The sequence below is a fragment of the Engystomops pustulosus genome, chromosome 1, assembly GCF_040894005.1.
Source record: "Engystomops pustulosus chromosome 1, aEngPut4.maternal, whole genome shotgun sequence".
NCBI lineage: Eukaryota > Metazoa > Chordata > Amphibia > Anura > Leptodactylidae > Engystomops > Engystomops pustulosus.
In genome coordinates this window covers 187159403-187181146 of record NC_092411.1, presented here as the reverse complement: position 1 = coordinate 187181146, position 21744 = coordinate 187159403, and the positions used below count along the sequence as shown (strand labels likewise).

The window sequence follows — 21744 nt, the reverse complement described above, 5'->3', positions numbered from 1 at the left end:
GGTGGATTTTACGGACCAACCACAGAGATGAGGCAGGGACTCTGAGCATCATAATGCTATAAGATGCAGACAGCAGTGCCAAACTGTTTTTTACGGACCAACCATGTTCGTGTACCACCAGCCCTATAGGCACACCAAAAACAGTTTACAACTAAAGTGCGATCCTGCACACAAGTTTATAAAAAGAATGAATCAGACAATAAAAAATTATGCTTTTATTAATGTCAATGTTAGCAACAATGAGGCTCAGTTGTTTTCTTATACAACATTACGGTTCTGATGGCTGCAGTTATAGTGCATTGTGAAACACTGGGACACTTATTGTGATATGTGGTTCTTATATCACATATATATTTTATATCACTATTGTGTCCAATTTTGTCCAGACAGACCGAATAGATGTTCAATGCTAACACTAACATATATACAGTTATTTAAGAGTCATTAAGTTGGCAGGATTTTTTCAATAGTATTTGTTCACCAACACAGTTATTTTTCTCAATTGTTATACAGCTGAAGACATAACAAGCAATGTCACAGAAATTCATTATTCTTTTTTACCCTGGCAGTAAAATCAGATAAATTTCCCTTATGTAAAGTCCTTGGAAACAGCTTCTATAAAGTTCGGTGCTGACATCAAGATTGCAATTGTACAGATAATGGCAAAAAGCGAGAATGCTACAAGACACAGACGGTCAATGACTGCAGCAGCAAATTTCCATTCACTGCAGATCTCTTCACCTTCATCTTGATCTCTGAAACGCCGAGCAATGTACTGCACCTCCTCTAAGATCTTGGTTATTTCTGGCATGCATTCTCTCAAACATTTCTTCTGGATGAGATCACTGTCTTCCAGAGAAGGGCAGGTTACTCTTCCACACATTACCCCAGAGTCACTGTTAGGTGGACAGCAAGGGCTCTCCAGGTTGTGGTAACCACAGTAGAGAATGTTGCCATTGGTAGATTGGTGCCCGGATACAATGTTCATTTCAATACTGCTCATGCTTGAATGAGGATTTGGGTATATATACCTACAAGGGATTGGTCTTTTATTTTCCCCAGGTTTCCTCATCCTTAAAAACCATGCGCACCAGTTAAGCAAGATCACTCTTACCTGAAACAGAAAATTAGAGGGAGTGTTATTTCATGTCAACATTATTATCCATCTAGTTCTGTGGGGTGACAATGTGGTTAGCTTTTCAGGGTACAGGTGTATATATACACTTTCATCTGGCTTCTGACATTGTACTAACAGACTGACACATAGAGAGAGAGATGAGACAGATGAGAGATGATGAGATGCAGGAGATACCTATTGCAAAGAGGCATGGCTGAGAAGAGGCTGACAGACTTTTACACTGCCAGCTTTGCTACATCTCTGTTCTCACAGATATGTGCCTGCCTCCCCCTTCCCCCGGATCACTTATCTCCTTGTAGTTTGTAGTTAATAGCTCCTCTCTGCTCATGATTTGCTTGCATGAAGAGAATCAGTGAGTGTTTGTGAACTCCATGCAGGGGGCGTGGCTACAGGCACAGAGCAGAAAGATACAGAAATCTCAGCTCCACACTGTTACACAGAAATCCAAGATGGCAGGCACCCGCCATGGTTGTGTCTAGAGGCAACTGTCATTGTGCACACTAGGATCGATAGAGACAGGTTGGTCTTATATTTGTGAAATGACAAGAAACTTGTCTTTGTGGGAATACCCCTTTAACCACATAGTTTTTTTCTTGTTTCTATTATGATTCTTCACATAAAACATGTTTTTCCCAGGATCTGTTTAAAATATTTTTGAAATAGTGTGACCACACTAGCTTTTTTTAACTTTTTTTTTTTTTACATAAACTCTTTTTAGTTTTTGCATAATTATTTTACATGAATTAAGTAAGCCATGGTTGTAGATTCTTCTTCATTCTTATTTGCATTGAGAGTGATCCATTTTTTAAATAAATGTGGATCCCACATAATGGCCACTCCAGTCTCACATTTAGGGTACAATTTCACACATTTGCACTACACATTACAAAAGAACTTAAACCTGTAAATCTCTGGTTTTACCCCCACTGTGTCAGTAAGGTGCACATTTTTAATGCTTTATAAGTAGGTCTTTGGAGACAAGTGAAGCAGCCAACCATAATAGTATGGCAGAGACATCCGGACCAAATGGCTTTATCTGTTTTATATTTCATATTAATCATGCAGATTATAGTCTTAGTTACTTGTGCATCATGACTGGATTAAAAACTTTTATGGGCATTTTTATATCTTATCCTACCAAACATCAAGAATAAAAAATAATCATGAAGCCCTCTTACTTTTTATGAATACTAGGATGCTTCATACATGCTAACAAGGATGGGTGGAGGATGTCAGAAGTTATTAAGCCCTGTACTCTAGAAGGCTACAAAATAGAATTTTCGAAAATGTAATATTTTTTCACCTCTAATGTCAATGTTAACAAATAAGTGGAAAATTAAAAATAAGTGGAGATTATCTGCAAGTTATTTTTTTAATTGTTGCAAAAAATTATCCTAATCTCACTCCTGTAGGAGAAATTGGAGTAATAGGTCAGGACAAAAATGTTAGAATTAAAGGGATATTCACACCTGGGCATTCACATTCAGTTTCATTAATCTGCCATATATAAACATTTCTTCAATTAGATGTTATTAAAAAAAATGTTCCTGTGTGAAGATAATTTCTCATAAATGTGGTCTTATGGTGCCTTAGAAACAAGACTGATTCATCGGTTACGGCCACCTCTGCTGGAGGGATTGCACAAAGAAACAAAAAGTTTTTGTATATGAAATGTCCGGGAGTTACTGTATAGACTACAGCCGTCCTATGGTAATGATTGCTGAAGCCAAGTGGTCAGAATGGGGTCAAAAGTGCATGGTTGTATCTGAGGAGGTTATTTTGTTTGTAACTGACAGCAAGGTTACATTTATGAGAAATTATCTTCACACAGGAATATTCTTTTTAATAACATCCAATTAAAAAATTATTAAATTTGAATGCCCAGATTGGAATACCCCTTTAAGTATGTAAAAATGTAACCTAACTTTTATGCAATTTTACAACATTGGTGCTAATTAAGCCGCTTAGGCTCCAGTAATAAGCACAAAACACTCCCACATGATCAACAAAACAAATGTCAATAATGACTGACATAAAAAACTTTAATTCTCCATTTCACACAAAAGTTAGCCTCATATATCATCCAAGGATCATTAGATCTCTGCTCAAGCTTTTATTTCACTTGAAGCCTCATGAAGAAACTTATGAGATGTGCTGTCAGAGTTAAGACTGGAACATATGTTGCCTTCTACCTGCTTTATGTTTAGCTAAACAAAATATTCCGCCCAGTGTTTGCCATACCCTATGCATTAACTTTTCTGTTCACTAAAGCGTTCAAAGAATAATTATGCCCCTGCAGTTACTGTTTCTTACGACTTTCTATTGGCAATGCAAGTCTAGTTTACTCAGCAAACAGCAAACAAACCTACTGCAAATACAAAGCATGTTGTCGTCTTTAGCGAGAATTAAAACACTGAAAATCATCAGGCAAAAATATAGTCAGCTAAAGTGCAAACCAATATCCAAGACCTCTGATGGCTAACACCAATAATTTTTATTTGATTCACTTTCTTTGGTACTATAATTCCAAATTCTTTAATATTTGCTGACCTCAAGTTTTCATACTGATTACGTGAATGATTAGGCTTAAAATGTAGACATGACTCTTAGAGACCCAGGTCATTCTGCAAATCACTTGCTAGAATCAGGGGCATCTTAAATCATATTTCTTTTTTTGTTTCATACTTCAGCTAAATATATTTTTTAATTTTTTTGCAGCTTAAAGGGAATGGCCACTTTACCTCATGTCTTTTTGCATTGGGTATATACTTTTGCCAATATAAAAAGTATCTATAATTCTGATAACAAGTGATCTCGGCAGTTCATTTTACATGGAATATTATTGACACTTTACAAAGCTGCATTTTTTTTTCACTAGGAACTGATAATGTCAGTTCCACAGAATGCAGGACATGTGGGCCAATAATTTATATTCCAGGATTATGAACTTTGGATACAAAAACAAATGATGCTATAAATAAATGAATACAACAAAACTCAATTTAATTATCATAAAATGGAGCACATATAGTTTGCGTTTATGATTCACAAAAATGTATGGGCTTTCTATAGTAGGCAAAGTTATCTTTAAGATGGCCGGAATCTACAACTACAACTCCCATGATCCGTCAGTTCTCAGTAACAGCTCCTGTCTCTTCAGCTCTGCTCCCAGTGATGATATAGCATGCTTTCTTGCTCTGTTATGATAGTAATGATGTAACTGCCATCACTGCCCATCACCTCACTGGACATACTGGATGCATTGCAACCAACTGACTGCAGCCAAACATAGTGGTGATCACATGACCAGCCCAGGCAGGTGCTGGACATGTGATGTGGACATGTGACAAGCAGCCATCTTCTGTCCTGTGTCTCTTCCACAGGGACAAGGTCCCAGGACTGATTAAAGGGCCAGTAGCATTTTAATTCTTTATTACAGTGTATATTCACAGCATTTTTTCTGCTAAGGGGAGCAACATTTTAAATATGAATACCAATTCACCAGATCCTAAATGTACAATGCACGGCCTGCAAAACTCTAAATGTACCTATCTACAGACTTTAAGGACCTATCTAAGAATTTGTAAGGACATATAGCCATAAATCACAAACTGATTTATCAAAGATACATATTTTATTAACATAAACAACAAATATCAATAGTACGGTTACCATGACAATAAAATCAACCCATAAAAAACAATCCACATATCACATGAGTACATCAATGGTCAATCATATTTGAAAGTAAATACTAATCAAAATCGTATATTGGCCACTCTAATTGTTAACTTACAAAGAAACCATTTTTACATATGAATAAAGAGCCAGTACATATTGATCAAATATTAGAGCAAAGTGCAATGAAACTCTGAAAATAAATAGCAAAATGAAAAAGACACAGGTTTTAGTCGGTGGCAATATAAATGCAATACCGGACCAGACTATATATCAGATACATGTATACAAACACAATAAAAGTGCTTAGTGCATATCAGAAAGTGTTTAAATATACCGACCCGGCTGCATAGTGAGATGGACACAATTGATGTACCACAGAAACCCCGATGCACGTTTAATCGTCGCTTCCTAATTACATATAAGCTTATTTTCTAATGACCCACTTAAATATGAATTATGCTTATTCCTGGAATACCCCTTTAACTTCTTTGATGCCAAATCCCTATGCAGTACAATCTGCTGTGAAAGAGAGGACTGTAGATTTAAGCATTGGCTGCACAGGATGTAGATGTAGATCTACAGATTGGAGGAAGGTTATGAAAAACTTACCCATTTAGGCATTTTTCCTGCTTGTGGGTCATGGTGATGGAACTGTAGTACAAGCACTGTAACAACCACAGAGAGTCCTACAATGACCATGATACTTGCAAAATACTGAGCTGCAAGTTAAAGAAAAAAGTACTGTTACAACAATATATTGAATATATGAAATGCTGGTTTAGAAAATAAAAAAGTAATTTCAGTGTTATGTCATATTTGCATGTATCATATTTCCATGAAAGTGCAAGGGCAAAGGCTCTGAATGTTCCTAGAGGAACAGTGGAAGTTCAGGTCACAACTCCAACTTAAAGGACCACCGACTATATTGCTGAGATTTGGCAGAAAGAGGAAGCGATTACTGACTGCCACCGGATCACTGAGGAGGACAAAAGAAAGAAAATTCTCTAGCATCTAATAAAAGTATGAAGTTTAATCCATAACATTTAAAAACAGTATATTTGAGCAACCAAGCACAAAACAAGTAGTGTGACTGCCTCCCGCCTACATGTTTCAGACAGCAACGTCCTTATTCATGTAACAGAATTTTCTTTCTTCTTGTATACTTACCTGATGGACCTGATCAGTGTTTCTCTGTGCCTCCAAGGACATTCAAAGCCATAGACATCCTCCAGGACCAGGTGAGCTGGATAAAATTTTTACAGTGGTTTTCTTTTTTTTTTGTGAATAACTGAGGAGTAAGTTGATTGAAAATCCTTTGAGTGAGTGTACAAGACCTGCTTCAAAATTAGGGGGCAGCAGGCAATGAGGTGGTAGCTCTGGTTTTCATGGATTTGTCACCGTTATGTGCCACCGGCCTAAGGTGAATACTAAACATGGAGCAATCTCTGCCTACCAAGCTCTGCTGACCACAATGCATTCTAAATGCCTCCTCAATTATCCTTAAAACTATAAAAATAAACAAAGATTCCATTCTCTAAATCCATTAAACTGTAAGTTTCTGGTTCCAACAAATTCACCAATAATAACACCTTGCCTTCAGTAAAGCAATGATCTAGACGAGTGGAGGTGGAAGATAATAATAATAATAATTCTTTATTTATATCGCGCTCACAGATTACGCAGGCCTGAACAAAGCATGACAAATTAGTGATGGCCTTAATCAAGTGTCAGGAAAGCCAAGAGAACATCATGCCTGTAAGGAAGCTGAAGCTTGGAGGTCTCCAACAAGACAATAACCCCAAACATACCTCAAAGTCCACCAATTCTTGGTTGCAGCAGAAGTACCATATATACTCGATTATAAGCCTAGTTTTTCAGCACAAATTTTGTGCTCAAAAACCCAAACTCGACTTATACTCGGGTCAACTAAAAAATGGGCTGGGCTGGCTGTATACTACAGGGGCTGGGCTGGCTGTATACTACGGGGGCTGAGCAGGCTGTATGCTAGAGGGTCTGGGCAGGCTGTATGCTACAGGGGCTGGGCAGGCTGTATACTACAGGGGCTAGGCAGGCTGTATACTACAGGGGCTGGGTAGGCTGTATACTACAGAGGCTGTGCAGGATATATGCTACAGGGGCTGGGCAGAATATATGCTAATGGGGCTGGCAGACTATATAGTACAGGGGGCTGGCAGACTATATACTGGGAGACCACTACATTTCCCACCCTTGGCTTATAATAGAGGCAATAGGTTTTCCCAGTTTTTTGTGTTAAAATTAGGGGTCTCGGCTTATACTTAAGTATAAGTAACTTGAACTAGGCAGTTGCAGCATCCAGACTTAGGAATTTTACTAAGCTGGAGGTGTTTGGCTTTGCAATATTTTTGCAGCAGGTCATATTAGCAAAATGGTGCTCTGCAAAGTACTAAAAATATCTAAATCATCTATTTACCTATTATTTTCATTCAGACAGGTATTTGACTTTATTCATATATTATAATAATAAAATGACAGATGGACAGATTCGGATCATGAACTGTGTGAAGATGTGTGGATTGTTGCATGTAATTTATTGTGCACCCAAATATAAACAGGGAAATAACAGCAAACCTGTTCTCCCCTGACAATACCTTATGTCACAGTATAACAAAGTATTATGGCTGCAATCATCTGGAATATGGACAGAAAACATCACAAGATATTACAGTGTGCAGTATCAGACTGGGAGGCGATGAAGTTTGACAGAGAGGATGGATAGATGCCAACCATAAAAATAGATGCAACATGGTTATAAAAATAAGCAGTAATCGGCAATGTATACGCAACATTCTCAGGATCAGTCCATATTACAAGTAATAGGACATGGCAGACAAATGTTTCATGATAGCTTGGGCTGCCACACAGAACATCTGCACATGAGAATCAGCCTAACGCTGACCAAGGACACAGTCATAAGTAATGTAAAAATATAGTGGCAAATTTGTTAAGACTGGTGCTTGGAACAGTATGCAGCGAATACGTAAGAGGTGCAGCATATATAAGAGATTCGACCGCTTAGTAGGTCTAGAAGCGTGCTCCGCCAGGTAAGGCCAGTTTGGACCAGGACTGACCTAGCGGAAATTTCAATTATATAAAACTGGTGGAGACTATGGAAAATACATCAGGCTAGGGCATTCATACAACCATCTGCCCCTCGCCTGCCCCATCACGCCCAAAGTGATGTGCAGCAAGGAGAAAAAAAAACTTTTGGAAATGTAGCTAATCTGTAATTTTATTATGATATTGTTCTTATCGATTTTGTATCCATGATTATCAATGTAGTCATGTTGCTTGAGCTTTTGTTAACTGCATTTAAAGCTCTAATTTACACAATAACCTGGAGATAACCCACTGGAGTTTTTTAGACACGCTCAATATCATGTGCAGGGGTTATTGTGCAGAGAATTAACTGGAAAGGACCACCAAAGGACTGATGAAAGGAACAAAATGATGTAAACAGCAACATAAAACATAAAAAATAACATAAAATTAAACATTTCATTTTTATTGAATTATTGACTCCAATAGAATAATAATAATAAATAACCTTTATTTATATAGCACCATCAAATTCCGTAGCCTTTACAAATCATAGGGGACATATACAAATATAATATTACATTACAGAGTACAAACAGTCATATGGAACAATAGGAGTGAGGGCCCTGCTCGCAAAAGCTTACAGACTATAAGGATGAAGGGGGTGACACAAGAGGTTGTAGAATTGTCCAGCCATTCTTTATAAGGGAAAAGTATAAAATAATTTAATAAATAAAAATTCTGCGGAGAAAGTGACTGCAGGAAAGCTTGGAGCTTGGTGTATATCTGGTGTTTGCCGGATAACCGACAGGAGGAGGACGTAGGATGGATATGTAAAGACATTTCATGTAGTTAGCCAGTGTGATATGCTTGCCTAAAAAGCCAGGTTGGGTATTAGTCTGATAGTCCAGGGAAGATTAAGGTCAGAGAATTAGTGCAGCTCCGGAAAAGTCTTGGAGACGTGCATGAAAATTTCGAATTCAGGTACAGATTAATCTTATATCACTGGCAGATCGAAGAGCACGGGTTGTGCTATAGACTGAGATGAAAGAAGAGAGATAGGGAGGTGAGCTTTGTGGATAAGGGTTATTATTTTAAACTGAAACTTAAGTTTCAAGAAGAGAGAGAACATGATGTTAGAGACAGCAGAGAGACATTCACTAGTGTTCTGGATTAAGGCAGGGGTGATGTTATGTGCAGAAGTATATAGCTGGGTGTCATCAGCATAAAGATGATACTGGAAACCAAATCTGCTGATGGTTTGTCCGGTGGGGGCAGTATAGAGGGAAAAGAGAAGAGGGCCTAAGTTTGAGCCCCGAGGAACCCCAACAGTGTTAGGAAGAGAAAATGAGAGCGATCAATAGAAGTAGACACTGAAAGTGTGGTCAGAGAGATAGAAAGAAAACCAAAAGAGTGCATTGTCCTTTAGCTCAATGGAGCGAAGCATTCTAAGGATCTAACGCTGCCGAGAGATCCAAAAGAATGAGGAAAGAATAGTCACCTTTGGATTTAGCAGTGAGGAGATCATTGGAGACATGGTAGAATGTATGGTAGAAAAACAGAAAAACTGAACAGCATACTCCAGATGAGGCTGAACCAATGCTTTGTACAGTGGTAATATTATATCCCTATCCCTTGCTGGCTTTAGAGGCAGCTGATTGACATTGTCTGCTGTTTAATTTATGATCTACTAGTACCCCCAGGTACTTCTCAACAAGGGAATCTCTCAGATTTACTCCACCAAGACATATGTTGCATGTGGATTATTAGCCCCCAGGTGCATAACCTTACATTTATCCACTGTGAATCCCATTTACCAAGTGGATGACCAAACTCTCAGTGTGTCCAAGTCACCCTGCAGCCTATGAACACCCTCAATAGCCTGTATTACACTACATCTTTGTGTCATCTGCAAAAACAGAAACAATACTATTAATTCATACCTCTATATCATTAAAAAATAAATTAAATTGGTCCAAGCACAGAACCCTGGGGTACACCACTTATAACTGGTAAGGAGGAATCATTTACCACAACTTTCTGGATATGATCCTTTGGCCTTTTTCCAATCCAATAAGACAATTCCTTCCAAACCAATAGATCTGATTTTACCCATAAGGCGTCTATAAGGGACATTGTCGATTGCCTTTGCAAAATACAACAACACAATATTCACAGCAGCTCCTATATCCAGACATCTGCTCACCTCATCATAGAAGCAGATCAGGTTAATCTGACAACTTCTATCCTTAGTAAACCCATGCTGGCTGTCACTTATTATACTATTTGATGTCACATACTCCTGTGTGTAGTCTTTTAGTAACCCTTTGAATATTTTCCCCACAGTTGAAGTTAAGCTTAAGGGCCTATAATTGCCTACCAAAATTCTAGGGACTTTTATTTAAATATTCTTATACAGGAAAAACAAGTGTTCTATATATGAGCCAAAATGTCATAAAAGGAGCTATATTTATTTCTATCAAATACAATGATAAAACACATACAAGTTACATATAAGATACCCCTGAGGAAGTTGCTTGAGCAACGATATAGCCTACCACCCCGGTCAGGATTTGGATCAGTTGCCTGTCTTGTCAGGTCTTTTTCATTGATCATTCACTTGGTATTATACTTGGTACTACTTATGCTCGGTATATGTGACCAGGTTTCCAGCGACTTGGCCAGGATACATCCCATATAGGAATTTTATCTTTTATCATGTATTGTATTTGGTTCTTCTTTGAATTGCAATATCTATTTTGAGACTGACATACCAGGGACAAATAATCCTATACAATATTTCTCTGTGTTGGCTTCTTATTTATTGTGATACACTTGCCTGCAACTACCAGACTGTTTTATGCCTCATTAGGCATTAGGCTTGAGGTGTGGTGGATTCAGTGGTGTTAGCAGACTACTGTTTCCCTTTTTGTTCGGTGGATATTTGTACTTTTAATTGCTTTCAGAACTTATATGTATCAGTATTTTGTCACTGCATTTGATAGAAATAAAGATTGTTCCTTTTATGAGCTTTCGGCTCATATATAGCACAGTCTTTTTCTTGCATATTAAAGTGTGTGGGCGTTATCAGATATTTAGCTGTGCATACCCTTCTCTTTTCTAGACTTTTTAAAATATTGGCACCACATTCACCTTCCACCAGTCACTTGGCACCGTACCAGTCATTAGGGAATCTCTGAAAATTTTAGACACGGCACAGCAATAGCAGAACTTTGTTCTTTAAGAATTCTTGGGTGTAACTAGAGATGAGCGAGCACTAAAATGCTCGGGTACTCGTTATTCGAGACGAACTTTTCCCGATGCTCGAGTGCTCGTCTCGAATAACGAGCCCCATTGAAGTCAATGGGAGACTCGAGCATTTTTCAAGGGGACCAAGGATCTGCACAGGGAAGCTTGGCCAAGCACCTGGGAACCTCAGAAAAGGATGGAAACACCACAGAAATGGACAGGAAACAACAGGGGCAGCATGCATGGATGCCTCTGAGGCTGCTTAATCGCACCATTATGCCAAAACTATGGGCAACAGCATGGCAATGACAGAGTGACCGAATGAGGCTAGATAGCATCTAAAACATCCAATAATTGACCCTGACACTATAGGGGACTATGCAGAGGCAGCGGCAGCAGCGGCAGGCTAGAGAGTGTCTTGGCAACATACCCCAAATGGACTCAGGCTTAAAACCAATGGGTGGCAGAGAGGAACCAAAGGAGGTAAGCAAGAAGCGCTCAAATAATATCGGTAAATGATAAAAGTTTGCCAGTATATTTTGTGGATTACACAGCAGGGTGGCGACAAAGTTAACAAGTTTGATGAGGAAGCCATGAAAACAACCCAAAATTCTGCCTGACACAGCTCATTTGATAAGGGGACGATGTATGGAGGCAGTGAACTAGTAGTAGATTAAAGGTGCTGCAGTTAAAACTATGTTAGTTGGATCTTGGGATGGAGCTGGCGCTCCGCTGCCAGGCGAGCTTTCGCCAATCCAAGCCCCTGTCTCTAGGCTACTCCCCAAACAGCACTTCTAAGAACCTTTTGTATAAGATCAAGTGTAGTAGCGTTCTTATAAGTTTAGGATATGGCAGGTGAGGGGAATGTAAACAGATGCGCAAGAAGCGCTGAAATAATATTAGTAAATGATAAAAGTTTGCCAGTATATTTTGTGGATTACACAGCAGGGTGGCGACAAAGTTAACAAGTTTGATGTGGAAGCCATGAAAACAACCCAAAATTCTGCCTGACACAGCTCGTTTGATAAGGGGACCATGTATGGAGGCAGTGAACTAGTAGTAGATTAAAGGTGCTGCAGTTAAAACTATGTTAGTTGGATCTTGGGATGGAGCTGGCACTCCGCTGCCAGGCGAGCTTTCGCCAATCCAAGCCCCTGTCTCTAGGCTACTCCCCAAACAGCACTTCTAAGAACCTTTTGTATAAGATCAAGTGTAGTAGCGTTCTTATAAGTTTGGGTTCTGGCGGGTGAGGGGAATGTAAACAGATGCGCAAGAAGCGCTGAAATAATATTGGTAAATGATAAAAGTTTGCCAGTATATTTTGTGGATTACACAGCAGGGTGGCGACAAAGTTAACATGGAAGCCATGAAAACAATCCAAAATTCTGCCTGACACAGCTCGTTTGATAAGGGGACCATGTGTGGAGGCAGCTATATGGACTACTTTTGGAGGCAGCTATGGCGATGACGTGTGGAGGTAGCAATGGAGACAACGTGTGAAGGCAGCTAAAAAGACGACATGTGGAGGCTGCTATGGAGACAATTTAATTTGGATAGTGCCTGTATGTGGCAGTCCAAAAAAGTTTTCAAACCAGAGGAGCAGGTAGCTGGTCCTCCAGAAAAAGTACATAGATTGAGTGCCTGTATGTGGTAGTCCAAAAAAGTTTTCAAACCAGAGGAACAGGTAGCTGGTCCTCCAGAAAAATTACATAGATTGAGTGCCTGTATGTGGCACTCCCAAAAATTGTTTAAAACAGAGGACAGGGTAGTTGGCCCTCCAGAAAAATTAAATACATAGAGTACTATAGCCAGAGCCAGTTGGCCCTGGCAAAAAAATAGCCAGTTTCCTCTGCTTTAGTGTACAAAGAGGAGGAGAAGGAGGACAATGAGGAGGAGGAGTGCATACATTATTCAGGTTCAGCTCCTTTCACCTGGTGGAGAGTGGAAATGCGGAGAAATCCAGGCTTTATTCATCTTGATAAGCGTCAGCCTGTCAGCGCTGTCAGTCGACAGGCGTGTACGCTTATCGGTGATGATGCCACCAGCTGCACTGAAAACCCGCTCGGACAACACGCTAGCGGCAGGGCAGGCAAGAACCTCCAAGGCGTACAGCGCCAGTTCGTGCCACATGTCCAGCTTTGAAACCCAGTAGTTGTAGGGAGCTGTGTGATCATTTAGAACGATGGTATGGTCAGCTACGTACTCCCTCACCATCTTTCTGTAAAGATCAGCCCTACTCTGCCGAGACTGGGGACAGGTGACAGTGTCTTGCTGGGGTGACATAAAACTGGTAAAGGCCTTGTAAAGCGTACCCCTGCCAGTGCTGGACAAGCTGCCTGGTCGCCTACTCTCCCTCGCTACTTGTCCCGCAGAAGTACGCCCTCTGCCGCTAGCGCTGTCAGAAGGGAAATACTGTTTCAGCTTGTGCACCAGGGCCTGCTGGTATTCATGCATTCTCACACTCCTTTCCTCTCCAGGGATGAGAGTGGAAAGATTTTGCTTGTACCGTGGGTCCAGGAGAATGAATACCCAGTAATCGGTGCTGGAATAAATTCGTTGAACGCGAGGGTCACGGGATAGGCAGCTTAGCATGAAATCTGCCATATGCGCCATATGAGTCCCAACGCGCAAGAATTCACTCCCCTCACTGGCCTGACTGTCCATTTCCTCCTCCTCCAACTCCTCCAACTCCTCTTCTTCTGCCCATACACGCTGAACAGTGAAGGACTGAACAATGGTCCCCTCTTCTGTCTCGCCAACATTCTCCTCCTCTTCCTCCTCATCCTCCTCCACCTCCTCCAATATGCGCTGAGAAACAGACCTAAGGGTGCTTTGGCTATCAACATGTGAATCTTCTTCCCCCGTCTCTTGTGACGAGCGCAAAGCTTCCGACTTCATGCTGACCAGAGAGTTTTTCAACAGGCCAAGCAGCGGGATGGTGAGGCTGATGATGGCGGCATCACCACTGACCATCTGTGTTGACTCCTCAAAGTTACTCAGCACCTGACAGATATCAGACATCCACGTCCACTCCTCATTGTAGACTTGAGGAAGCTGACTGACCTGACTACCAGTTCTGGTGGAAGTTGACATCTGGCAGTCTACAATCGCTCTGCGCTGCTGGTAAACTCTGGATAACATGGTTAGTGTTGAATTCCACCTCGTGGGCACGTCGCACAACAGTCGGTGAGCGGGCAGTTGGAGGCGGCGCTGCGCTGCCCTGAGAGTGGCAGCATCTGTGCTGGACTTCCTGAAATGCGCACAGATGCGGTGCACCTTCGTGAGCAAATCAGACAGATTGGGGTATGTCTTGAGGAAACGCTGAACTATGAGATTTAACACATGGGCCAGGCATGGCACATGTGTCAGTCTGCCGAGTTGCAGAGCTGCCACCAGGTTACGGCCGTTGTCACACACAACCATGCCTGGCTTCAGGTTCAGCGGTGCCAGCCACAGATCAGTCTGCGCCGTGATGCCCTGTAATAACTCTTGGGCGGTGTGCCTTTTATCGCCTAGGCACTGCTGCTGTGCCTAGTGCTACCGACTGATGGCGCCATGCCCACGAATGGTAATTCAGAGGAGGAGGTGGAGGAGGGGTGGGAGGAGGAGGAGGCATAGTAGGCCTTTGAGACCTGGACCGAGGTAGGCCCCGCAATCCTCGGCGTCGGCAGTATATGACCAGCCTGACGCTTTCCCTGACCAGCAGCAGCTCTCTCCCTAGCGGCATCCAGACACAGAATGATCCGAGCAGCGCAGGCAGGGGCTCGTCTATTCCAGGGTCACCTGATCTGGCCAGCCAACCACTGCTATTGACGTGTAAGGGTACCACGTCATGCTGGGTGGAGTGCAGAGTCTCTTGGCTTGTGATTGGCTCTGTTTCTGTTTCAAAAAGCAAAACGGCGGGAGATGCCATTTTCTCGAGCGGGCGAAGTATTTGTCCGAGCAATGAGCAGTTTCGAGTACGCTAATGCTCGAACGAGCATCAAGCTCGGACGAGTATGTTCGCTCATCTCTAGGTGTAACCCATCTGGCCCAGAAGCCTTTTACACATTTATTTTATTGAACTTATATTGGATCATGTCTACATTCAGCCAGTCTAGTATATTACAGGATGCATGACCCGCAGCGGCACCAGCCACATCAAAAGTTCTTTCTTCGATTGTATAAACGGAGCTGAAAAAACCAATGTGGTTACATAAAGTATATAATGTGTGAGTGGTGTACAAAGGTGAGTGAAGAAGTGTGGCATTGATGTGGATAGTTGGTATTGGTGGAAAAGATGGACTGTAGGCGAGTAAAACAACCAAAGCAATCAGAGAGAAAACAGAAAAGATTTATAGTAACATTATTGTTAGTTTTTTCTTCTATCTTAGTCCTGTCTATCTGCAATGTATAACTGCAGCAGCATACGTGTCAGAATATTATAGAGAATGATAATAAGGATCTTATATACGGTTCTGCTATAGGTATCAACTGTTACAATCGTGCCAGACAGTTTACAGATATACAGCATAATAGGACATTACACATATAATAACCACCATCAATATTCTCCTTGCTCACAAGTGTCTTATCAATAGAAGTAAAAAAATCTATTCATCGAGTAAATTCGGTAAGAATATGGCATTTTTCAGACACTGAATTGAAACTGAATCTCCCCTTGCAAATTTTGGGACTGTATCTCGCCAGGAACTCCACCAAATCATATAACAACACTGATTCTATGTGTAACACTGTCAGGTTTGGTGTGGGGTAATAGAGAATGGGGTACTCAGTTGATTAGAGACAGTAGTGCCAGTGTGACAATTATCTGCGGAGAGTTATCCAATTTAAGTCTCAGAGGGATCCATATAAATGGGAGGTGACTTTTTTGCATTTGTAGTGTATGTATATATCTTGGTAACCATTTTTCTATTTTTTTTATCACACAATTGTATTTTTAATGACTGTACTGCACATTTGTGTATGAAATCTTAAAAACTTATTAAGTAGCTATTTGTAGCCTTAAAGAACATAAGTTCCTGAAGAGATAATGCTACTGGTATTATTTTTAATTAATCTTATAGCTAATTGGGTTATCTGTCTTTTAGGTCTCTAAATTGTTGAGGGATTCATGTAGAACAGCACCCATTTGCCTTCTTAACATGAATTAATAAGTAGTATAGGTGGAAGCAGTAAAGTTTTGTGGGTGCCAGGGCTAGGATAGTAGAATTTAGTATAAATACAACATCTTGCATTGATGGGTACAGTTTTATTTGCTAAGTTGCCAGGCCTTCTAGCATAAGTGCACCCCATGACACGACCTGAGAATGGAGGAACTTCACAGACACCAACTGTTTTGCAATTGAAATGTTGAAATCAAATTATCAAAATAGATCATAGTAGGCTGCAAGAAGAAGCAGGTCCATGAAGTCCAATTCTATAGGATTAAATAAGTGTTTTATTCCCATAACCCGTAATATTTTTTCTCTCCAGAAAGGCATCCAGGTCTCTCTTGAACATGTGCAAAGTATCCGCCATAACAACCTCCTGTGGCAGAGAGTTCCATAGTCTCACTGCTCTTACAGTAAAGAATCTCTGTATATGGCAATGGTAGAATCGCCTCTAGGCTTAGGTCACAGGCCTAGGTATAAAAAGACCTTTGGACAGATACTTAAAGACTTTCAGGTATTTGTGCATAGCAATGATATTTTCCATTAGCCTTCTTTTTTCTAAATAGAATAACCCCAAGTTTTGTAAAATGTTCTTTTCTAGTCCCCCCATTCTCCTAATAATCTTGGTTTCTGCCCTCCGTACCCATTCCAGTCCATTTTATACACTGGTTCCCAAAACTGTACACAATATTCCATGTGCGATCTGACAAGTGATTTGTATACATAGAAAACAATATCCTTATGATGATCAGCCATTCCTCTCTAACAAACCCTTTAAATATTTTTCACACAACAGAAGTTAAGCTCACAGATTTGTAGTTTCCAGGATAACTTTTTGATCCTTTTTGTATATTAGCACCACATTTGCCCTGCACCAGTCCTGTGGCACAGAACCTGTGAATTTTCTCTCCAGGTGATTACCCTGTTAGTTTATAGCCACCTTAATGGTAGGTAATGAATTGCCAAATTCCAAAATTTGTCTGGCAAACTTTCGCTGTCGACGATTTGGTGGCAGTTTTTATTTTAGCTGAACAAATACCATTATCATCCTGCCTACAATTCATACAATGCCTTGTCTAAGTGAAAGGCAACATGGGACTTTAGTAACCAAAGCTACAGTCTGCGGTTCATGAGTCATTTAGATTAAAACAGGGAGATAATAATTGAATTACGTGGAAATGTAGATAAATGTTAATAAAAGGGAACATTTTCATTATCACTTGTGGCAAAAGATACCAACATTTGTAAATTGATTCCAAATGCAGGGAAATGCTGCTGTGCGTTGTGCACATTGCTAACAGATGCTGAACTTCTGACCCTCCAAAATACTCTCTAAATTTTGTATCTTCAATTCTGCTCATCCTTTCAGCAGGAGTTATTTTAACAGATGTTGTCTAGAATATGCTACAATTTTTCCATTTTTCAATTTGTTCTGGTTACCACTCTATTGTCCCAGCCCTTTGGAAATAATAAACTGAGACATGTGTACAAGAATTTAGAGAAGATCTCAAATTTGTATGATTTATGAAGCAATAAATTCTGCAACTTACTAGCAATTGTGTAGACTTCTAATGTCAATAGTTCTAGACGAATGGGACTAAACAACAAATAGTATGTACAGAATGTACCCTCTTCATTTATTATTCCTTTGTTACTTCTGAGTTCTGAGTTATCATCACAGAAGTTTTCATGAAGATCTCACACTTTCATGAACCCTCACACTTATAAATATACATTAGATTGGCAATATTTGGAGAATTTGTCTTTGGGGCAGGTTTTACATTATTTAGATATTGTTTGCATTATACTTTTCCAACCAGCAGTCAACGGCCCAAGACCGGCAGATCTCTGTATAAACAGAAAAAAAAACATTACTTACCTTCACTGTTCCCCTGCAGCAGTCTTCTCTTCCTTTACTTCATTTCCACGTTAATGCACTGCTCTATTGCCAGAGTGCATGATGATGTCATCACATAATTTCTCCTGACAATAGCACCATGCACTAATTCCGAAGAGAAGTGAAGGAAGAGAAGACCGCTGAAGGTGTAGAAGATAGGTGAGTACTGGATTTTTTTTTCTTACAGAGTTTGGCTGGGAAAGGGCACATTGGAAGGAGAGGATGGGGGCAGCTAAAGGAAAGGGGATATGGGTGGGGTGCTACAGGAAAGGGGACAATATAAGTGGGGGCACTTCTTCAGGAATTGGAACAATATAAGCTAGGCACACAGGGAGTTATGGTGGGGCTTGCAAACATACCGTATTTTTCGGCCTATAAGGCGCACCAAAAATCCTTTAATTTTCTCAGAAATCAAAGGTGCGCCTTATAGGCCAGTGCGCCTTATATATGAACTTATACAGAAATGTACTGCAGACAAGATGTACTGTACATTTACCAATGTTTAAAAGCTCCATCCCCAGAAATTTCCTGCACCTTCCCACACATTATACAGGGTCCTTGGCTCCTGAAGTGCCCTGGTACCACAACTAACATTGTGCGCATCCTGCCCTCCGCTAGCACAGAGAGACCGGAGCTGACATAGTGCCGACCACGAGGCAATCATCATCATCATCATCAGTAAACAATCCCCCATACCTGACAGCCCTTTAACAGGGGAAAGAGAAGGAGCCAAGAGGAACCCCACAGGAATAACACCCTGGCTGAGGAGGGAAGGAGAAGGGGCAGAGGGAGACCGCTTAACCCCTGCAGCATCACCCTGCATTAACCCCCAGCAGCCCATACCTCTGAGATCGGAGCTCTCTGACACGCTGAAGACAAGTTTCCCGGGAAGTGTAGATGGCTTGAACTGTGCACAGGTCTGCCACCTGCTGGTCATTTTTAGGTACAGCATTTGATCCTGTGCCTTATACTCCAGTGCGCCTTATACATGAACCTAGATGTCTTAGCAGGCATTTATCAGAGGTGCTCCTTATAGTTCGGTGCGCCTTATAGGCCGAAAAATACGGTACATTTTTGGCTATGAAACTATGACACCAACCGCATGCCCCTCCCGGTCCCTGGAGAAAATGTATGTTTACAGCCGGTCCCTGGGGAAAAAACGGTTGGGAACCACTGTTTTACGTGTCACCTTGGTTTACAGTCTTTCACATCTCACTGTCACCACATTGTGACTCTCATTCTCTTATACTCTTATTTTAACCATTTAAGGGCACAACTGTTTTAAATTCGGTAGTGTCCCCATACAATAATAAAAAAAAAGAGTGTAATAAATATTTGTTGTATCTTCCCTCACTAATTCCTTTCTTCTCCTTATAAATAAATTATTTCTTGGCTTGGCAACAACACAATTGCTTCTGGCTGCCTTTACTGTGTAGCTCTGGTGATAGCAGGTACAGCTTTTTGGCAGAGGGGCCAAACTCCCAATATTGATAGATCATCAATATCAAAGCTCCATAAACTCATTGAAGGCCATTGTGGATCAATTTTATACGAGAATGATTGTGATGCAGCACTTGTAGGGTCACATTATTTGCTTTACAGGAGAATGTTTGTTGTGTCATTGTTTCAGTAAAAAAGTTTGTAGTCTCGTGTGGGATTTTGCTAAGATATTTTTGTAGGTTTTCAAAGGTATGCTTTTATAGATTTTTTTTTAATAAATATATTTTATATTTTTTACTCTAACCTGTATAGTTTGACATTTTTCCAAGATATGTTACCAATTAGAGAGGAGTATTGCTTCCTCAAGAATACAACAATCTCCAGCTTAGGTGGTGTAGCTTTACAATTTCAAGAATAACCAGGCCTAGAAATGTAACTACTGTTAGCCGTAGTTTATAGCACCATATAGATTGGCCCTACACACCATCTTAAAAGGGCATCAATTTGGAAAAAGCAATGCCTAATTCAGCACACTCTAAAATTACGAAATGTATTATGAGTTAAGCACAATTGAATCATTGCAGTCATGATCACAGTCTACGAATAACATTTTCATAAAGATTACAGATTATTTCATACTTATACAATGCAGTATGACTTTGTAATTCTTTTTGAGTCTTTATGAGCAATAGTCTATAAAGCTGGATTCTTTGTATTTAAGTGTTTCTGTTGCTAGCTTAGATAAGACAGCAAAAGATTTCATAAAAGAAGTCCAGTTATTAAATGAATTGTGAGAATACAATAACATTAAAAAATAATCCAGGGAAAAGTAATGCAAAAAATGCAAGGCACAGTATGTATTTTAAATCTTATTCCATTTTCAGAGGTTTTGTATTAATTTCTAAATTTAAAAAAATCGGAATACTTTTTCTGTATTTTTAAGCTAATGTATAATACCGGCGCTGACCTAAAAATCAAGCATTCATAAGCAATATGTTAAAACTATAAAGGAAAGCATAAATAGCTAACACAGTATCCACTGAATGGAGAAGCGGGTGTTTTGAGAACGTTATATCTAAAAGTTCTCTGTGGAATAGATAAAGGTGAGCGAAGCTTTGTTAGTTCCTTAAGATATGCTCTTCATAGTATATAGGTCAATCTTTATTACTTGTACACAAAAAAAATACTCTGTTTGACGGAAATACCAAAGACTAATAAAAAGGCTATCACCTAACGTGTTTTCAAAAGCAGTGGCTTCAGCCCCGCTGCTGAAGAATGAATTTATAATCACTAATGAGTGTACATCCGGTTCCTTCGCTACTAAGTAATGAGGACAATTGGAACTAAATGTTGAGTTTATTATTTGAACCCCAAACATCACCTCCATTCTTCTATCAATAATTATGAATATAATTATTCTTAAAGATGTTAATAAATGTGTTCTGGATAGGGCCTAACTTGCTGATCAGTAGGGGTCTCAGCGTTCGGCAATTTCAGTCAGATCCATAGAGATTAAAGGAGCAGAACATGTCATGTGCGGCCGTCTGCTCCATTAATCTGACGGAGTGACGATGGGTCCGACGGAGGTACGCGGGACCCCATCAGACCCTTCATTTTTGTGATTTGTGGGGGTCTCAGCACTGAGACCCCCACTGATGAGCAAGTTAGGCCCTATCCCATGGATAGGGCCTAACTATTCTTTGTGGGAAAACCCCTTTAAGGAGCTAACAAGGCTCCGCTCACCTATATCTATTCCACAGAGAACTTTTGGATGTCACGTACTCCAAAACCTGCTTCTCCATTCAGTATAGATATAGATACTATACTGTGCAGGTTATCTATTTAAGCTTTCCTTTATTGTGTTATCATATTGCTTGTGGATGTTTGATTCTAGGTCAACACAGGTATTATTAGTTTGATTATTGATTATCTCTTTCTAAATATGAGTAAGGGGCTAAGCAAAGTATACCAGCGAGGACACCACGTACCACTCCTCACTTATTTTGCCTCTACTATTTTGTCTCCACTATTGTTAATTTACAGTAGCTTTGCTGACGCACAAAACCCATCTATATAAATTTCTTCTTTATAATTGTCTGCCATTTTCA

At 40.2% G+C, this 21744-nt stretch overlaps 1 protein-coding gene across 2 annotated transcripts in view; it reads right to left on the bottom strand.

Annotated features, from left to right (window-relative positions):
- Positions 1-200: 200 nt before the first annotated feature.
- LOC140069573 (neuronal acetylcholine receptor subunit alpha-7-like) overlaps positions 201-21744 on the bottom strand; it is an 84980-nt gene continuing 63436 nt past the window's right edge. For both annotated transcript variants that reach the window (XM_072115424.1, XM_072115430.1), the window contains exons 9-10: positions 5429-5538; positions 201-1114 (exon numbers count right to left, since the gene is read on the bottom strand). In XM_072115424.1, coding sequence (XP_071971525.1) covers positions 590-1114; positions 5429-5538 — 635 coding nt within the window. In that variant the 3' untranslated portion in view covers positions 201-589. The remainder of the gene's footprint in view (positions 1115-5428; positions 5539-21744) is intronic.